Below are 12,294 nucleotides of genomic sequence, written 5' to 3'. Positions count from 1 at the left end.
CATGCCAACAACAGTCAATACAGGGATTGGTAATTTCTCTAGACGCAGAGAAGGCATCTGACCGAGTTGAGTTGCCGTACCTTTTCTTTACTCTAGAGCGGTTTGGTTTGGGCGAAGTCTTCATAGGATGGGTAACGTTTCTCTACGGTGGCCCTCTCGCGGCAGTCATCACCAACGGGGTACGATCAAGCAATTTTAATATTTTTAGGGGCGGCCAGCAGGGCTGTCCCATTTCACCATTGCTTTTTACGTTGGTGATTGAACCATTGGCGGAGGCCATTCGTGGGGATCGCTATATACCAGCTCCAGAAGTGGGGTCAAAATTACATAAGATTTCGTTGTATGCAGACGATGTCCTAATTTTTTTGACAAATTCAGCAGTTTCAGAGCCTCGCCAGATACAATGCATTCGCGAGTTTGGTGCTTTTGTGGGGTACAAGATTAATTTTGTGAAATCAGAGGCCATGCCTATGGGTGGTCTTATGAAGGAGCTAACTCTTGAGGGTGACTATCGATTCCCATTTAGGTGGTCACAGGGGGATTTTGTGTATTTGGGCATATTCATTACTCCAGTTCTGGATCGGCTGTTCAAAGCCAATGAAACAAGATCTTCAAAGATGGAAAGCACTTCCCAGTCTCGTGGTTGGGTCTGAAAGTGCTTAATAAGATGAATATTCTCCCCTGTTTACTATACCCTATACGGATGCTCCCCCTGATTTTCAATAAGCAAACACTCAGGAGGCTGAATGGCTGGTTCAGCTCCTTTATTTGGCATCGTAAGCGGCCCCTCATTAAATAAGCCCAACTGCAATTGCCTCACAGCTTGGAGCAAGTGGATCTTCCGGACATTAAGAATTACCAATTAAGCTTGCTTTTGACCTACGTGAGTGATTGGGTTTGTGGACATCCTCTTTCAATATGGCTAAATATCAAAGTCTCCCAGGCAAGGTGCTCCCTTACCAGTTTGCTGTTTTTGGACAAAACCAAGACAGTTAGGGAATATTGCCATAACCAATAGTCATCAATACTGTTAAAGCATGGAGGACAATTCGGCAGAGGGAAGGCAATATTGGCAAAACATCTTTGTTTCCACCTTTAGTGGGTATGCTGGGTTTTCAACGGGGGATGATAGATTCAGGATTTAAACATTGGGCAGCTACGGGTGTGCCTTGCACAGGTGATTTATTTGAGGGTGATGTAATGATGTCTTTCAAACAGTTAGTAGAAGTACGAGTTATCTAATAGAGACCGCTTTCATTTTTTTCAAGTTAGGGATCTTATTAAAAAAAAAAGTCACACTTTTGACTGATCGCTACAAATCTGACATAGAGAGGGGGGTGCTTAGTGCTAAGAGTACACTTTCTGTCAGCACTTTATATCATCAATTGGGGGGTGCCACCTCAGATGAGTTTGATCGATTCTGCAGGATGTGGATGAGAGAGCTGGATGTTGAAGTCTCCTCAGAGGCATGGAACGATATTTGAGATAATGCAAAGAAGATATCAATTTGCAATAGGACCCATGCTTTACAGTTGAAGATTCTCCACAGGGTCCACTTGGCTCTGGATCGTTTGTCAAAATTTAAACCAGGGGTATCTTCAGCATGTCCCAAGCGCAAGGTCTGCACGGGCACTCTTACCCATTGTCTCTGGTCTTGCGATAGGCTTCAAACATATTGGAGTGCTGTGGTGGGTGCAATGGAAAGGATTTTGGGTGTAAGGGTGGAGAAGACTTGCCCACCGTATTTCCTGCAGACATGCAAAGAAAAAACTTTTCAATATCCTCGCGTTCTGTGCAAGAAAGAATGTCTTGGATATCCGAAAATTCCCCGACTTGTCAGGTTGGCGGAAGATTGTTATGGAGCATATTCCTTTGGATTTTCTCACAAATATGGTACACCACAAAACTGAGAATTTTTACAAGACATAGCCAAACTTTTTGGAATACCTTGATACAAATTTATCTGCCACACTAAAAAAGGCTTTTATGGAGCCATAACGATTGTGTTTTATGAGTCCAATATCTAGGGAGGAGGAACTGTGAACGTATGAGTGTTTTGTTTGGCTGGGCTGAGTTATTACTATTTATTAGTTTGTTGTTGTTTATTTATTTATTTAGTTAAATAGCCAGTTTGGGGTTTTTTAATTCTATACTTTTCTATATATGTTTATACATGTGTACATGAGGGTGGTTTGGGGATTTTTTGGGTTTTTTTTTGCACTGTTTAGAATTGTACTGTTTTGTACTTTTTGTAATATTAAAAAATCTATTTTTTCAATAAAAATATATTTTTGAAAAGCAGATGCTTGAGGGAGAAAAACCACGAAGGTTGGGTGGGTAGTCACTAGTCATCAGCTGTCAGATCACTTCAATAAGAGGAATGTCTCAACAGAAACATTGCTGAAGGTTCACGAAGAAAGATGTTTCATCATGTACTGGTGGGAATATGTTGCGCACGCCAGTGTGTGGGGAACCTTTGAATGGCTGCCTGGCTGTGCAGCTCAGAGAGAGCATTGTTTTTTATAAATCTGTAGTCTAGAACAAACATTAACTTCCGCCTTGAGATTTTTCTACCTATGGAATTTTTTATGAATACAACTTGTTTTCTTAAAAGAAAGGGAGTCTGTGAGAGTTGTAAGGGTCAAACAGATCAGCTACAGAATTTACAGAGCTGGTGATATGTAGTCTATTTAAAAGTGCATTTTACCCCAGAGTGCTTCTGGATAGGGAAGAGAAAGACAGAAATTAATGTTTGCTCGAGACTACAGATTTATAAAATCCAATGCTCCCTCTAAACTGCACAGCCAAGCAGCCACTCAAAGGTTTCTCATTCACTGCTCGTGCACAACATAGTGACATCTGCTTTCAGAAGTTGCTCCACACACAGCAAACAATAAAATTAGAGGGCAAAATGAATAAAATCTTTATAAATCTCATGAATGTCTTTTCATGCCTAATTCAATATACTGACAGCGGTATATATAACAATTCTGAGGTTTTGTAAATCTTCATTCAAAAATGTGGATACCATATACCATAAGAATTGAGAAAAGCCAGTCTTTTTGTTCATGTAAATATACATTCATTAAATTTGCACAAAGTTAACAAATTCAACCCTGAGGCACAATAAGATAAACTTGCTGTTTGTGACACACTTCAGACATGCACATCAGACAAATTTGTACAACTGAAGCATATAGTTATTAATGTAATGTCCTTTCTGCTGTTGCCAGAAGTAAAGATGTATAATACTTATGCTCAAATGCTTTATGGCAAGAAGATTGCTGATGATTGAGAGTGATGGTGAAGGATATACAAGAGCTTAACATGTTCATATAAAGTTAGCTCACAAGGGTCTGAGTTTATTGAAAGAAATCTTAATTGTCAAAACCACAATAAGGTTTCAACTTCATTTTGGCTTCAATTCCGCATTCCTGCCTACCACAATCAGATCAGCCATTACCTTACAAAGCAGTTCTACAGACTAGAGGAGCCAAATGGCCTACTATGCTCCTAAGGAAAGTGCCAGGCATCACATTCCAGATGTAATTCGATTGGTCAAACTACCCTTCTTAAAGCAAAACACACTTTATTCGCATGTATAGTTAAAAGACAACAAAAGGAAGAAAGAAATTGGAATAACTTAATTCTACTGGAAAACTTATCAGAATAACAAGATTATTTAACCATTAAACAGTAACTGTTCCAATATAGTAACACACTATGATCACATGCTTGGCAAAGGGAAATTCAGTAAATTAGCTTGTCTCACATACAATTTAAGCAGCAGGAAGAGAACTCCTGCCTTTAGCCATAACAGACAAAGGAAAAACAGCTTCCAAATCAAGCATCAACTACTGCTGGAAATAGTAAGACTAAAAATCCTGATTCTGTGGGAGTCTGAGCTAGCCCATTCAGGCTGCTTCTATTGTTCCAACTTAAAAAAAATACCCAAGGTCTCAAGTTGTTTATTTTATTGGCTCTGAACAGACTGCTTATTATCACTCAACCTTGCATTGTTAGAAAAAAGACAGAATGCACATGTTAAAACCACAGTATCATCACATTACATTCATTTGCAATGATAGCACAATGATCCAAAACAAATTAACTGTGACGATTATCCTCATACTTTCTCCTGCAAGAATATAAATCACTCTGCTCCTCCAACAGTGCAAAATCCACTTCCATCTTCTGGCTATAATTAATGACAGCAAAATAAAGTTTAAGCAGAAGAATTCAAGAGCAAATAATTTTTTGAAATTTTTAAAAATTATTTCTGGGGATTTTCATTTCTCACAAACAAAGGCATATTGCAAATGCAGCATGATGGCTCAGTGGTTAGTACTACTGCCTCACAGCACCAGAGACCCGGGCACGATTCTAGCCTCAGGCAACTGTCAGTGTGGAGTTTGCACATTGTCTCCGTATCTGCATGGGTTTCCTCTGGGTGCTCTGGTTTCTTCCCACAATCCAAAGATGTGCAGGTTAGGTGAACTGGCCATAGTGCTCAGGGATGTGTAGATTAGTTGCATTAGTCAGGGGCAAATGTAGAGTAATAGCGGAATGGGTCTGGGTGGGATACTCTTCAAAGGGTCGGTGTGGACAGTGTTGGGCCAAACGGCCTGTTTCCACAGAATCTAGGGATTCTGTGATTCATCAAGTTCCAGAACTTCATCACCTTGACTGAAAAAAAAACCTTTACTTTCATCTCATACACCTATACTTCAGTTACTGACCCCCTCTAATAACAAATTGTTTTTTCCTATTCACTTCATCTAAACCTGTAGTGTGGTCTGCAGACCAACGATGATACTCCTAGCTCCTCTAGATAGGCTGCAGGAGGATGATGTGGTCAATCACATTAAAGTCTGCAGACAGGTTGAGCAGTATAAGGAGAGAACATTTACCTTTGTCACGGCAAAGGATTGATTTATGATTTTGATTAATTCCCTGAATCTAAGTCCAGAACAGCCCCTCCATTTGTTATACTTAGCACCTAATGGCTATAAATGTTCTGAATACATGAAGAATTCTGTGAGCTCATTACCTTTTATGAACAGTTGTTAGATTAGTTAAAAAGCCTCAATTATTGCCCTCCTTTTTCTGTGCCTCAGCAATTATCCATCATATTTTCTTTATCTTTCTCAAACTGTTCAGAGGTCCTAAAAGGTACATCAGTATCCAACAATAGGATTATCCCTGGTTCCTCAGTTCAATATTTAAGGCTTCATTTGGTGCTGCTTCCAGCTGACCACTCCCCTTACAACTGGGAATTGTTCATGCAACCGAGGTTGTAAGAATCTCACACCCGTCTTTGTAAAATTGAAATCTACCTATCCCACCTGGAACCCAGTAAGCAGTAATATTCAGATGTCTTTCTTTTTCTTTCAGTCAATTTGCTGTGATTGCTTGATATCATATCTCTGTGCCCTCAGCTTACCTGCCTTTCTCACTACACTCCTTGTCTTGCAAGGCATACCACTAATTACTGAATAGGACTCCAAATAGTACAACTGTACAGTTAGGTTCTACCTTTGCTGAAACTAAAGGTCTTCCCGCGGCACCATGCCACTCAGTCACACACACTGTCCTCCTGTGTTGTATTCATTTGCACATGACAATAAGTGTAATTCAGAGATACTGCCTTTGAGATATTAATTTTCAATTTCTTTCCTAGCTCCTTGAAATCTGCAGGGAAGGCCTTACCCCACTCTCAAGCTATGTCATTAGTACCACATGGACTACGACCTTGTGTTGTCGCTGCCCTTAATCCAAGAAAATTCAGCATACGTTCCGTGACAGCCCTGACATCAGGGAGTGAACGCACCATGCTCAAGTCACATTTATTTCCATCACTACTCAATCCCATAACATAGATGCTTTGTTGACCTTCTTCTCCCCACTTTATACTATGCTGTTGACTTGGCTCTGATTGCTTTTTCCTGAGGAGGTATTATTTGATCAATTTTACCATATCAAATCATTTTCTTAAGAACTGAAAACTAGCTAGAGGGGGAAATGCATTTGGGGACCCCTACCTTATCCATTCCTGCCTGGCTGTACAGCAGTCACCCTGTCTCTCTCTGCCTGTGGACCATGAAACTTACAAGGTAAAAACAAGGGCTGCAGATGCTGGAAACCAGATTCTAGATTAGAGTAGTGCTGGAAAAGCACAGTAATTCAGGCAGCATCCGAGGAGCAGGATGCTGCCTGAACTGCTGTGCTTTTCCAGCACCACTCTAATCATGAAACTTACAACCCTTATAACTCTGAGGTATCATATCAAACGCAGATCAGAAAAGGATCGCTGATCCGATTCAGAGGAAGAAAGAGCTGCCTTATGAGAAAAGGCTGAGCTCATCATCATTTGAAGTTTAAAAAGAATGCAGTTGAGGGAGCTTGATGGGGAGAGGTTGTTCCCCCTCCTGGGGCACTCTAGACTTAGAGGACATAGTTTTAGAGTAAGGAGCTGCCCAATTATGACAGTGTTGAGAAGGAACTTTTCACTGTGCATCACAAATCTATGACTTATGAAGAGACTCAAAAGTTGTCAGGAAGACATGGAAAATGTACGTGAGACTAAGATTAACCATAATCTTACTGAAAAGTAGAGCAGATCAAGGAATCTTATGTCCTACACCTCTCCCTATTTCTGATGGTCTTACAATGCTGAAACACGCTCTCTGCTCTCTCCTTCCTCCACCTCACCAGTCCCCACTGTGCAATCAACCAGCACGTACCCGACACATGGTGCATCTGTTCAGGATGGTGGCTTTCCACCATCTTCTTGAGCAATTAGAGATGGGCATTAAACATCGGCTTCACCAGCAAACGCTCACCTCATTAACAAATAAGAAAAGAGAACTGTCAAAATTCACTTGAGGCAACAAACAGAAAAACTATTTGGACAAAGAGGAAGTTAAATAGATGAGTCACGAAATACTTGCAATGGCTGCACATGGCAAGCCTGCAGGTAATGAAAGCAGTGAGGCCAGAAAAATTGACACCAGAAGATCTTTACAATGACACACCTGGATTCAATCCAAACATCTCACAACTAGCTCTGAAACAAATTATTTCTTTACCTATAAATTGATCAGCTATTACACTTTCAGCCTAATCACAAGTACTCCAGATCCATGTATTCTGCTCTAACTGAGGAGAAAACCACAAATAGATACAACACAAACAGAAGCTCAGCACAAGCAAGTGCCATGGTTGGCCAAAGTCTAATGGATTCTAAAACACCTGAGGCCAAAACATTTAGCGATTAAGTCAAGCCAGATACCCCCCATCTGAGATGGTACATGCAGCGAAAGAAAAGCAGATGGGTACTACTTAAATTACACAAACGTAAAAGAATGAAAATCATTTCAAGTAAAAGGCAATAGCCAATTCAACAGATAAAGCTCAAGCAAATACACCAAATTAAGTGTCAGGCACCTGAAGATTCATCCTCTGAGAAAACAATTTTCAGCCTAACTTTGCTTTACTCCTAAGTAACTGAAAATAGCTCTTGTGGTGCATTGGTAGTGTCCCTACTCCTAACCCCAGAGACCTGGGTTCAGGTCCCAATTGCTTCAGAGGTGCGTAACTACATTTCTGAACAGGTTGACAAAAAAGGTAATATTTTCGCCCCAGAAATGTGACATCTGAGGTGAGATTCTGTGAACTACTGTTTTTCACAGGCACATGACAGGTATATTCTGGATAAGTTTTAAGACAATTATATTTTGAAATGTAAAGAAAATTTTCAGTTTGATTTTTCAAGAGTAACATCACAACTCCTATCGGTCACCACCTCGAACCTCGCTGAAATCAAACAAAAAAGGTACAAAGCAAATCATAACCTGACTTCTATATCTTAGTTTCTTTTTTCAAGAACCGTTCAAGGAGAATGCATCCCAAAATATTCAGTCAATTCATATTCGTGCAATGCTTGTTGTACCACCATATATCTTAACTGCTCTCATTAGTTACATTACAATTAATTTCCACATGTGGAAAATATGTCATAGCATCAAGCAAACTGATATATCCACAATCATTCTGCTCCAACTCTAGTACTAACTCTTCAAGAAAAATGACACCGCTTTCAAGTAAGCACATAATTCTTGCGACACTGACCTAATCCAAACTGTTGAGCAGTCACCCTATCCAAACACTCACCTTTCCCCTACGCCCGTTGCCCCCATCCTGGTCCTCCCACTGCCAATCCACTCCACGTACCACTCGTGCACCTGCAAAAATCCCTCTTGCAGTTATCTTCTTTGACTTCCGTCGAGATTCCAGCAAAACTCTAATCAAAAGGAAAATGAAGATTAAATGCTTAAGAAATTTACATATTCTTAAGAAAATGTATACAGATCTCCATACAACCCATCCCTTCTTACTCCACTCGCTTTACTAACCCACCCCATTATTTATTAAGGTCTTCTCTTTAGGTTTCCAGAGATCACAAACATAATTAAAATGCCGTTCAATGAGGCCAAATCCAAATTAATGTCATATCTGGCTCTTAATTTTAGCTTTCCTTGGCATCTTAAACTATGCCTTTTTCAAACAAGTCAGAAAAACACTCCTTTACTACCCTCTGTGTGTCCAAACCAATTTTACATCTAACGCCGTCTCACCATGGATTCTATACAACTCAATCTTCTGGACGGGCCTACCATATCAAATGCTTTGCAAAGTCTGTGTAAACAACATCCACTGTCCTATCATCGTCAATCAGTTTGTCACTTCCTCAAAAAATTTAATCAAGTATGAGACAAGACCTCCCCCGCATATTGCCATGCAGAAAATCCCCAACAGCAAGTTTGCAGATGACGTAAAAGTTTGTGGAGTTATGGATCGTGAGGCAGATTATCATCTACTGTAAAGTTGGGCAGAAAAATTGCAGATGTAGCTTAATTTAGACAAATATGAGGTTATGCATTTTAGGAAGTCAAATGCAAGAGGAAAGTATACTGTAAGTGGCAGGACCTGTGGAGTATTCATATACAAATGGATCTAGGGGATCAAGTCCATATCTCCCTAAAAGTGGCAAGACAAGTAGATAAGGTGAAGGAGTATCTGGATTAGTGGTGCTGGAAGAGCGCAGCAGTTCAGGCAAGATCCAAGGAGCAGCGAAATCGACGTTTCGGGCAAAAGCTGATTTCGCTGCTCCTCGGATGCTGCCTGAACTGCTGTGCTCTTCCAGCACCACTAATCCAGAATCTGGTTTCCAGCATCTGCAGTCTTATTTTTACCAAGGTGAAGGAGTATGACATTCTTGGTTTCATTAGTTGGGCAAGTCATGTTGCAGCTGTATAAGACTTTAGTTAGGGCACATTTTGAGTCGTGCGCGGTTCTGGTTGCCACAATGCAGGAAGAATGTGGAGAATTTGGTTAAGGTGCAAAAGAGGTTTATCAAGATGTTGCCTGGATTGGACTGTATCTGCTTTAAGGAGAGTTTGGACAAACTTGGATTGCTTTCCCTTGAGCATCAGAGGCTGAGGGATGACCTGACAGTAATATGTAAAATTATGAGGGGCATGGATAGGGTGGATAGTTGGGACTCTTTTTCCGAGATTGGAAATGTCAAACACTAGGTGGCATAGGTTTAAATTGACAGGTTTAAAGGAGTCAGAGTTATACAGCATGAATCAGACCCTTCGGTCCAACTCAACCTTGCCGATCAAGTTTTCCAAACTAAACTAGTTCCATTTGCCTGCGTTTGGCCCATATCCCTGTAAACTTTACCTATGCATACATCTTGGAGAAAGTGAGGTCTGCAGATGCTGGTGCTTAGAGTGAGATTCAGATTCCTGATGAAGGGCGTATGCCTGAAATGTCGATTCTCGGATGCTGCCTGACCTGCTATGCACTACACTACACATACATCTGGCCAATGTCATTTCCATGTGGTAACTGTACTTGCATCACGCACTTCCTCTGGCAATTCATTCCACATACAAACCACGATGAGAGAGAAAAAGCTGCCTTTTAAATCTTTCTCCTCTCATCTTAAAGTTATGCCCTCTAGTTTTGAACTCCTGTACCTTAGGGAAAAAGTCTTCACTATTCACCTTATCTATGTCCCTCGTGATTTTATAAAACTCTATAAGGTTACCCCTCAACCTCACGAACATTCTGCACAGCTGACATTCCAACTCTTACACTCAATGCTCTGACCAATGAAGGCAGCATGCCAAACGCCTTCTTCATCACGCTGCCTACCTGTGACACCACTTTCAAGGGACTATATACCTGAACCTCTAGGTCTCTCTGCACAAAAACACTCCCTAGGACCCTGACACTAATTAAGTCCTGCCCTGTTTTGTCTTACCAAAATGCAACATCTCACATTTATCTAAAGTAAACTGCATCTGCCATTCCTTGGCTCACTGGCGCAGGTGATCAAGATCCCGTTGTACTCTCAGATAACCTTCTTCATTGTCCATCACACCACCAATCTTGGTGTCATCCACATGCTTCCTATATTCTCATCCAAATCGCTTATATAAATGGCAAACAACAGTGCACCCAACTGATCTCTGCGGAACATCGCAAGTCACAGGCCTCCAGTCCAAAATCCAACATTCCACCACCAGCCTCCTACCATCGAGCCAATTTTGTATCCAATTGGCAGCTCTCCCTCGATACTATGTGAACCAACTTTACTAACCAGTCTCCCGTGCACAATCTTGTCAAACACCTACTGCTCTGCCCTCATTATTCTCCCAGCACAGGTCCTCAGAAACCTCAAGCAAGTCTGAGAGACACGAATTCCCAAAGAGATGTGCATGGAAAGCTTTTTCACATGGAGGTGGGCAGATGCCTAGAATGTGCTGCCAGGGGAGGAGGGAGAAGCAAAGACTATAGCAATGTTTAGAGGCATTTACACAGACACATGAACCGGAAGGAAATGGAAGGATGTGGACCAGGTGCAGGCAGATGGGATTAGTTTAGAATGGCTTCATGGCTTGTTTCTCTACTGTCTGTTCTATATTATAACTAGGATATTTTTTCCGTGAAACATCCTTCCTTTTTGACACTACTTTGCAATTTGCTATTTCACAGCTTCCTAAAAGCCATTGATTGAAAGAGAAGGAAGATCATATGCTACAGTCATGTTCAAGTCCTCTGGTATCTCCAACAGCCAAATATTTCAAGGAATGACATTTACATTTGGACTACCACTTTATTACTTGTTTCTTACCCTGCCCAGGAGCTCTGCTTTTGCAGGTAGGAGTTCCAACCCAGGTGTCTCCATTAATGAGGAGTGCACTTAATGTGCAATTTTTCTATCACAGTATAGATTCATCATTGGAAGCCTTTCTATTTTCACAGCAGTATCTGCTGTATTCCAGGGTTTAAAGGTAGCAGAAGCATTTTCATAAATTACAGGCAGAAGTTGAGTGAGTCAGTAATCGGTTGGGTTATGTGGCAGGTGAGCAGGGAGCAGAAGGATGAGTCAGACTGCACAACTATACACTAGGGGGAGGGATGTGCATATGCATGTGTCAGTAGTGAGTCAGGAAGGTTAGTTTTATCGTTGCCAGAAGTTACAACAGGTTTTAATCTCTAACATTTTCAGCATAGGTGACTATAAACCCTCTGAAGTGTTTAACTTCTAAGTCAGGTGAGAGGCTGTTTCAGAGGGTTTCAGATGCTGGGTAATTGCCCATTGGAAGTTTAAACTTTCCAGTGGCTGAGGTGCAACTTGAAGGAAATTAGAGTTGAGGCCTTTACAAACCATGTACATCAACTAGTTGGTTTAGAAAGGCACCACATCACTTTAAAAAAAAAAGTCATCCAACAAAAATTAACATGGTGTTGCATAAAAACTAGGAAATACTGACACCTTGACAGTCACATCTCAAAAACCTAGACGCGAATATGAGCTAAGACAAAATAACTGAATGCTCAGGTCACCATGCTTTCCTTGATTTGGACAGCCATCAGCAGCAAAACAATTCAGAGCTGATCAGAGTTGGATCATGAGAAGCTACAGATTCGTGGGCAGCACGGTGGCACAGTGGTTAGCACTGCTGCCTCACAGCGCCAGAGACCCGGGTTCAATTCCCGACTCAGGCGACTGACTGTGTGGAGTTTGCACATTCTCCCAGTGTCTGCGTGGGTTTCCTCCGGGTGCTCCGGTTTCCTCCCACAGTCCAAAGATGTGCACGTCAGGTGAATTGGCCATGCTAAATTGCCCGTAGTGTTAGGTAAAGGGGTAAATGTACGGGAATGGGTGGGTTACGCTTCGGCGGGTCGGTGTGGACTTGTTGGGCCGAAGGGCCTGTT

At 41.3% G+C, this 12,294-nt stretch overlaps 1 protein-coding gene across 3 annotated transcripts in view; it reads right to left on the bottom strand.

Moving 5' to 3' along the window:
* mib1 (MIB E3 ubiquitin protein ligase 1) overlaps positions 1–12,294 on the bottom strand; it is a 145,214-nt gene that overhangs the window by 114,972 nt on the left and 17,948 nt on the right. For all 3 annotated transcript variants that reach the window (XR_006311503.2, XM_043689030.2, XM_043689031.2), the window contains exon 3: positions 8,173–8,302. Coding sequence is in view for 2 of the 3 variants with exons in the window: in XM_043689030.2 (XP_043544965.1) it covers positions 8,173–8,302 (130 nt within the window). In the remaining variant the exon portion in view is untranslated. The remainder of the gene's footprint in view (positions 1–8,172; positions 8,303–12,294) is intronic.

The sequence above is a fragment of the Chiloscyllium plagiosum genome, unplaced genomic scaffold, assembly GCF_037043375.1.
Source record: "Chiloscyllium plagiosum isolate Xiang-an unplaced genomic scaffold, Cpla_swu_hap1 HiC_scaffold_4, whole genome shotgun sequence".
NCBI lineage: Eukaryota > Metazoa > Chordata > Chondrichthyes > Orectolobiformes > Hemiscylliidae > Chiloscyllium > Chiloscyllium plagiosum.
Note: the sequence above shows the minus strand (reverse complement) of the source record. Positions and strands in the feature narration are given on the sequence as shown.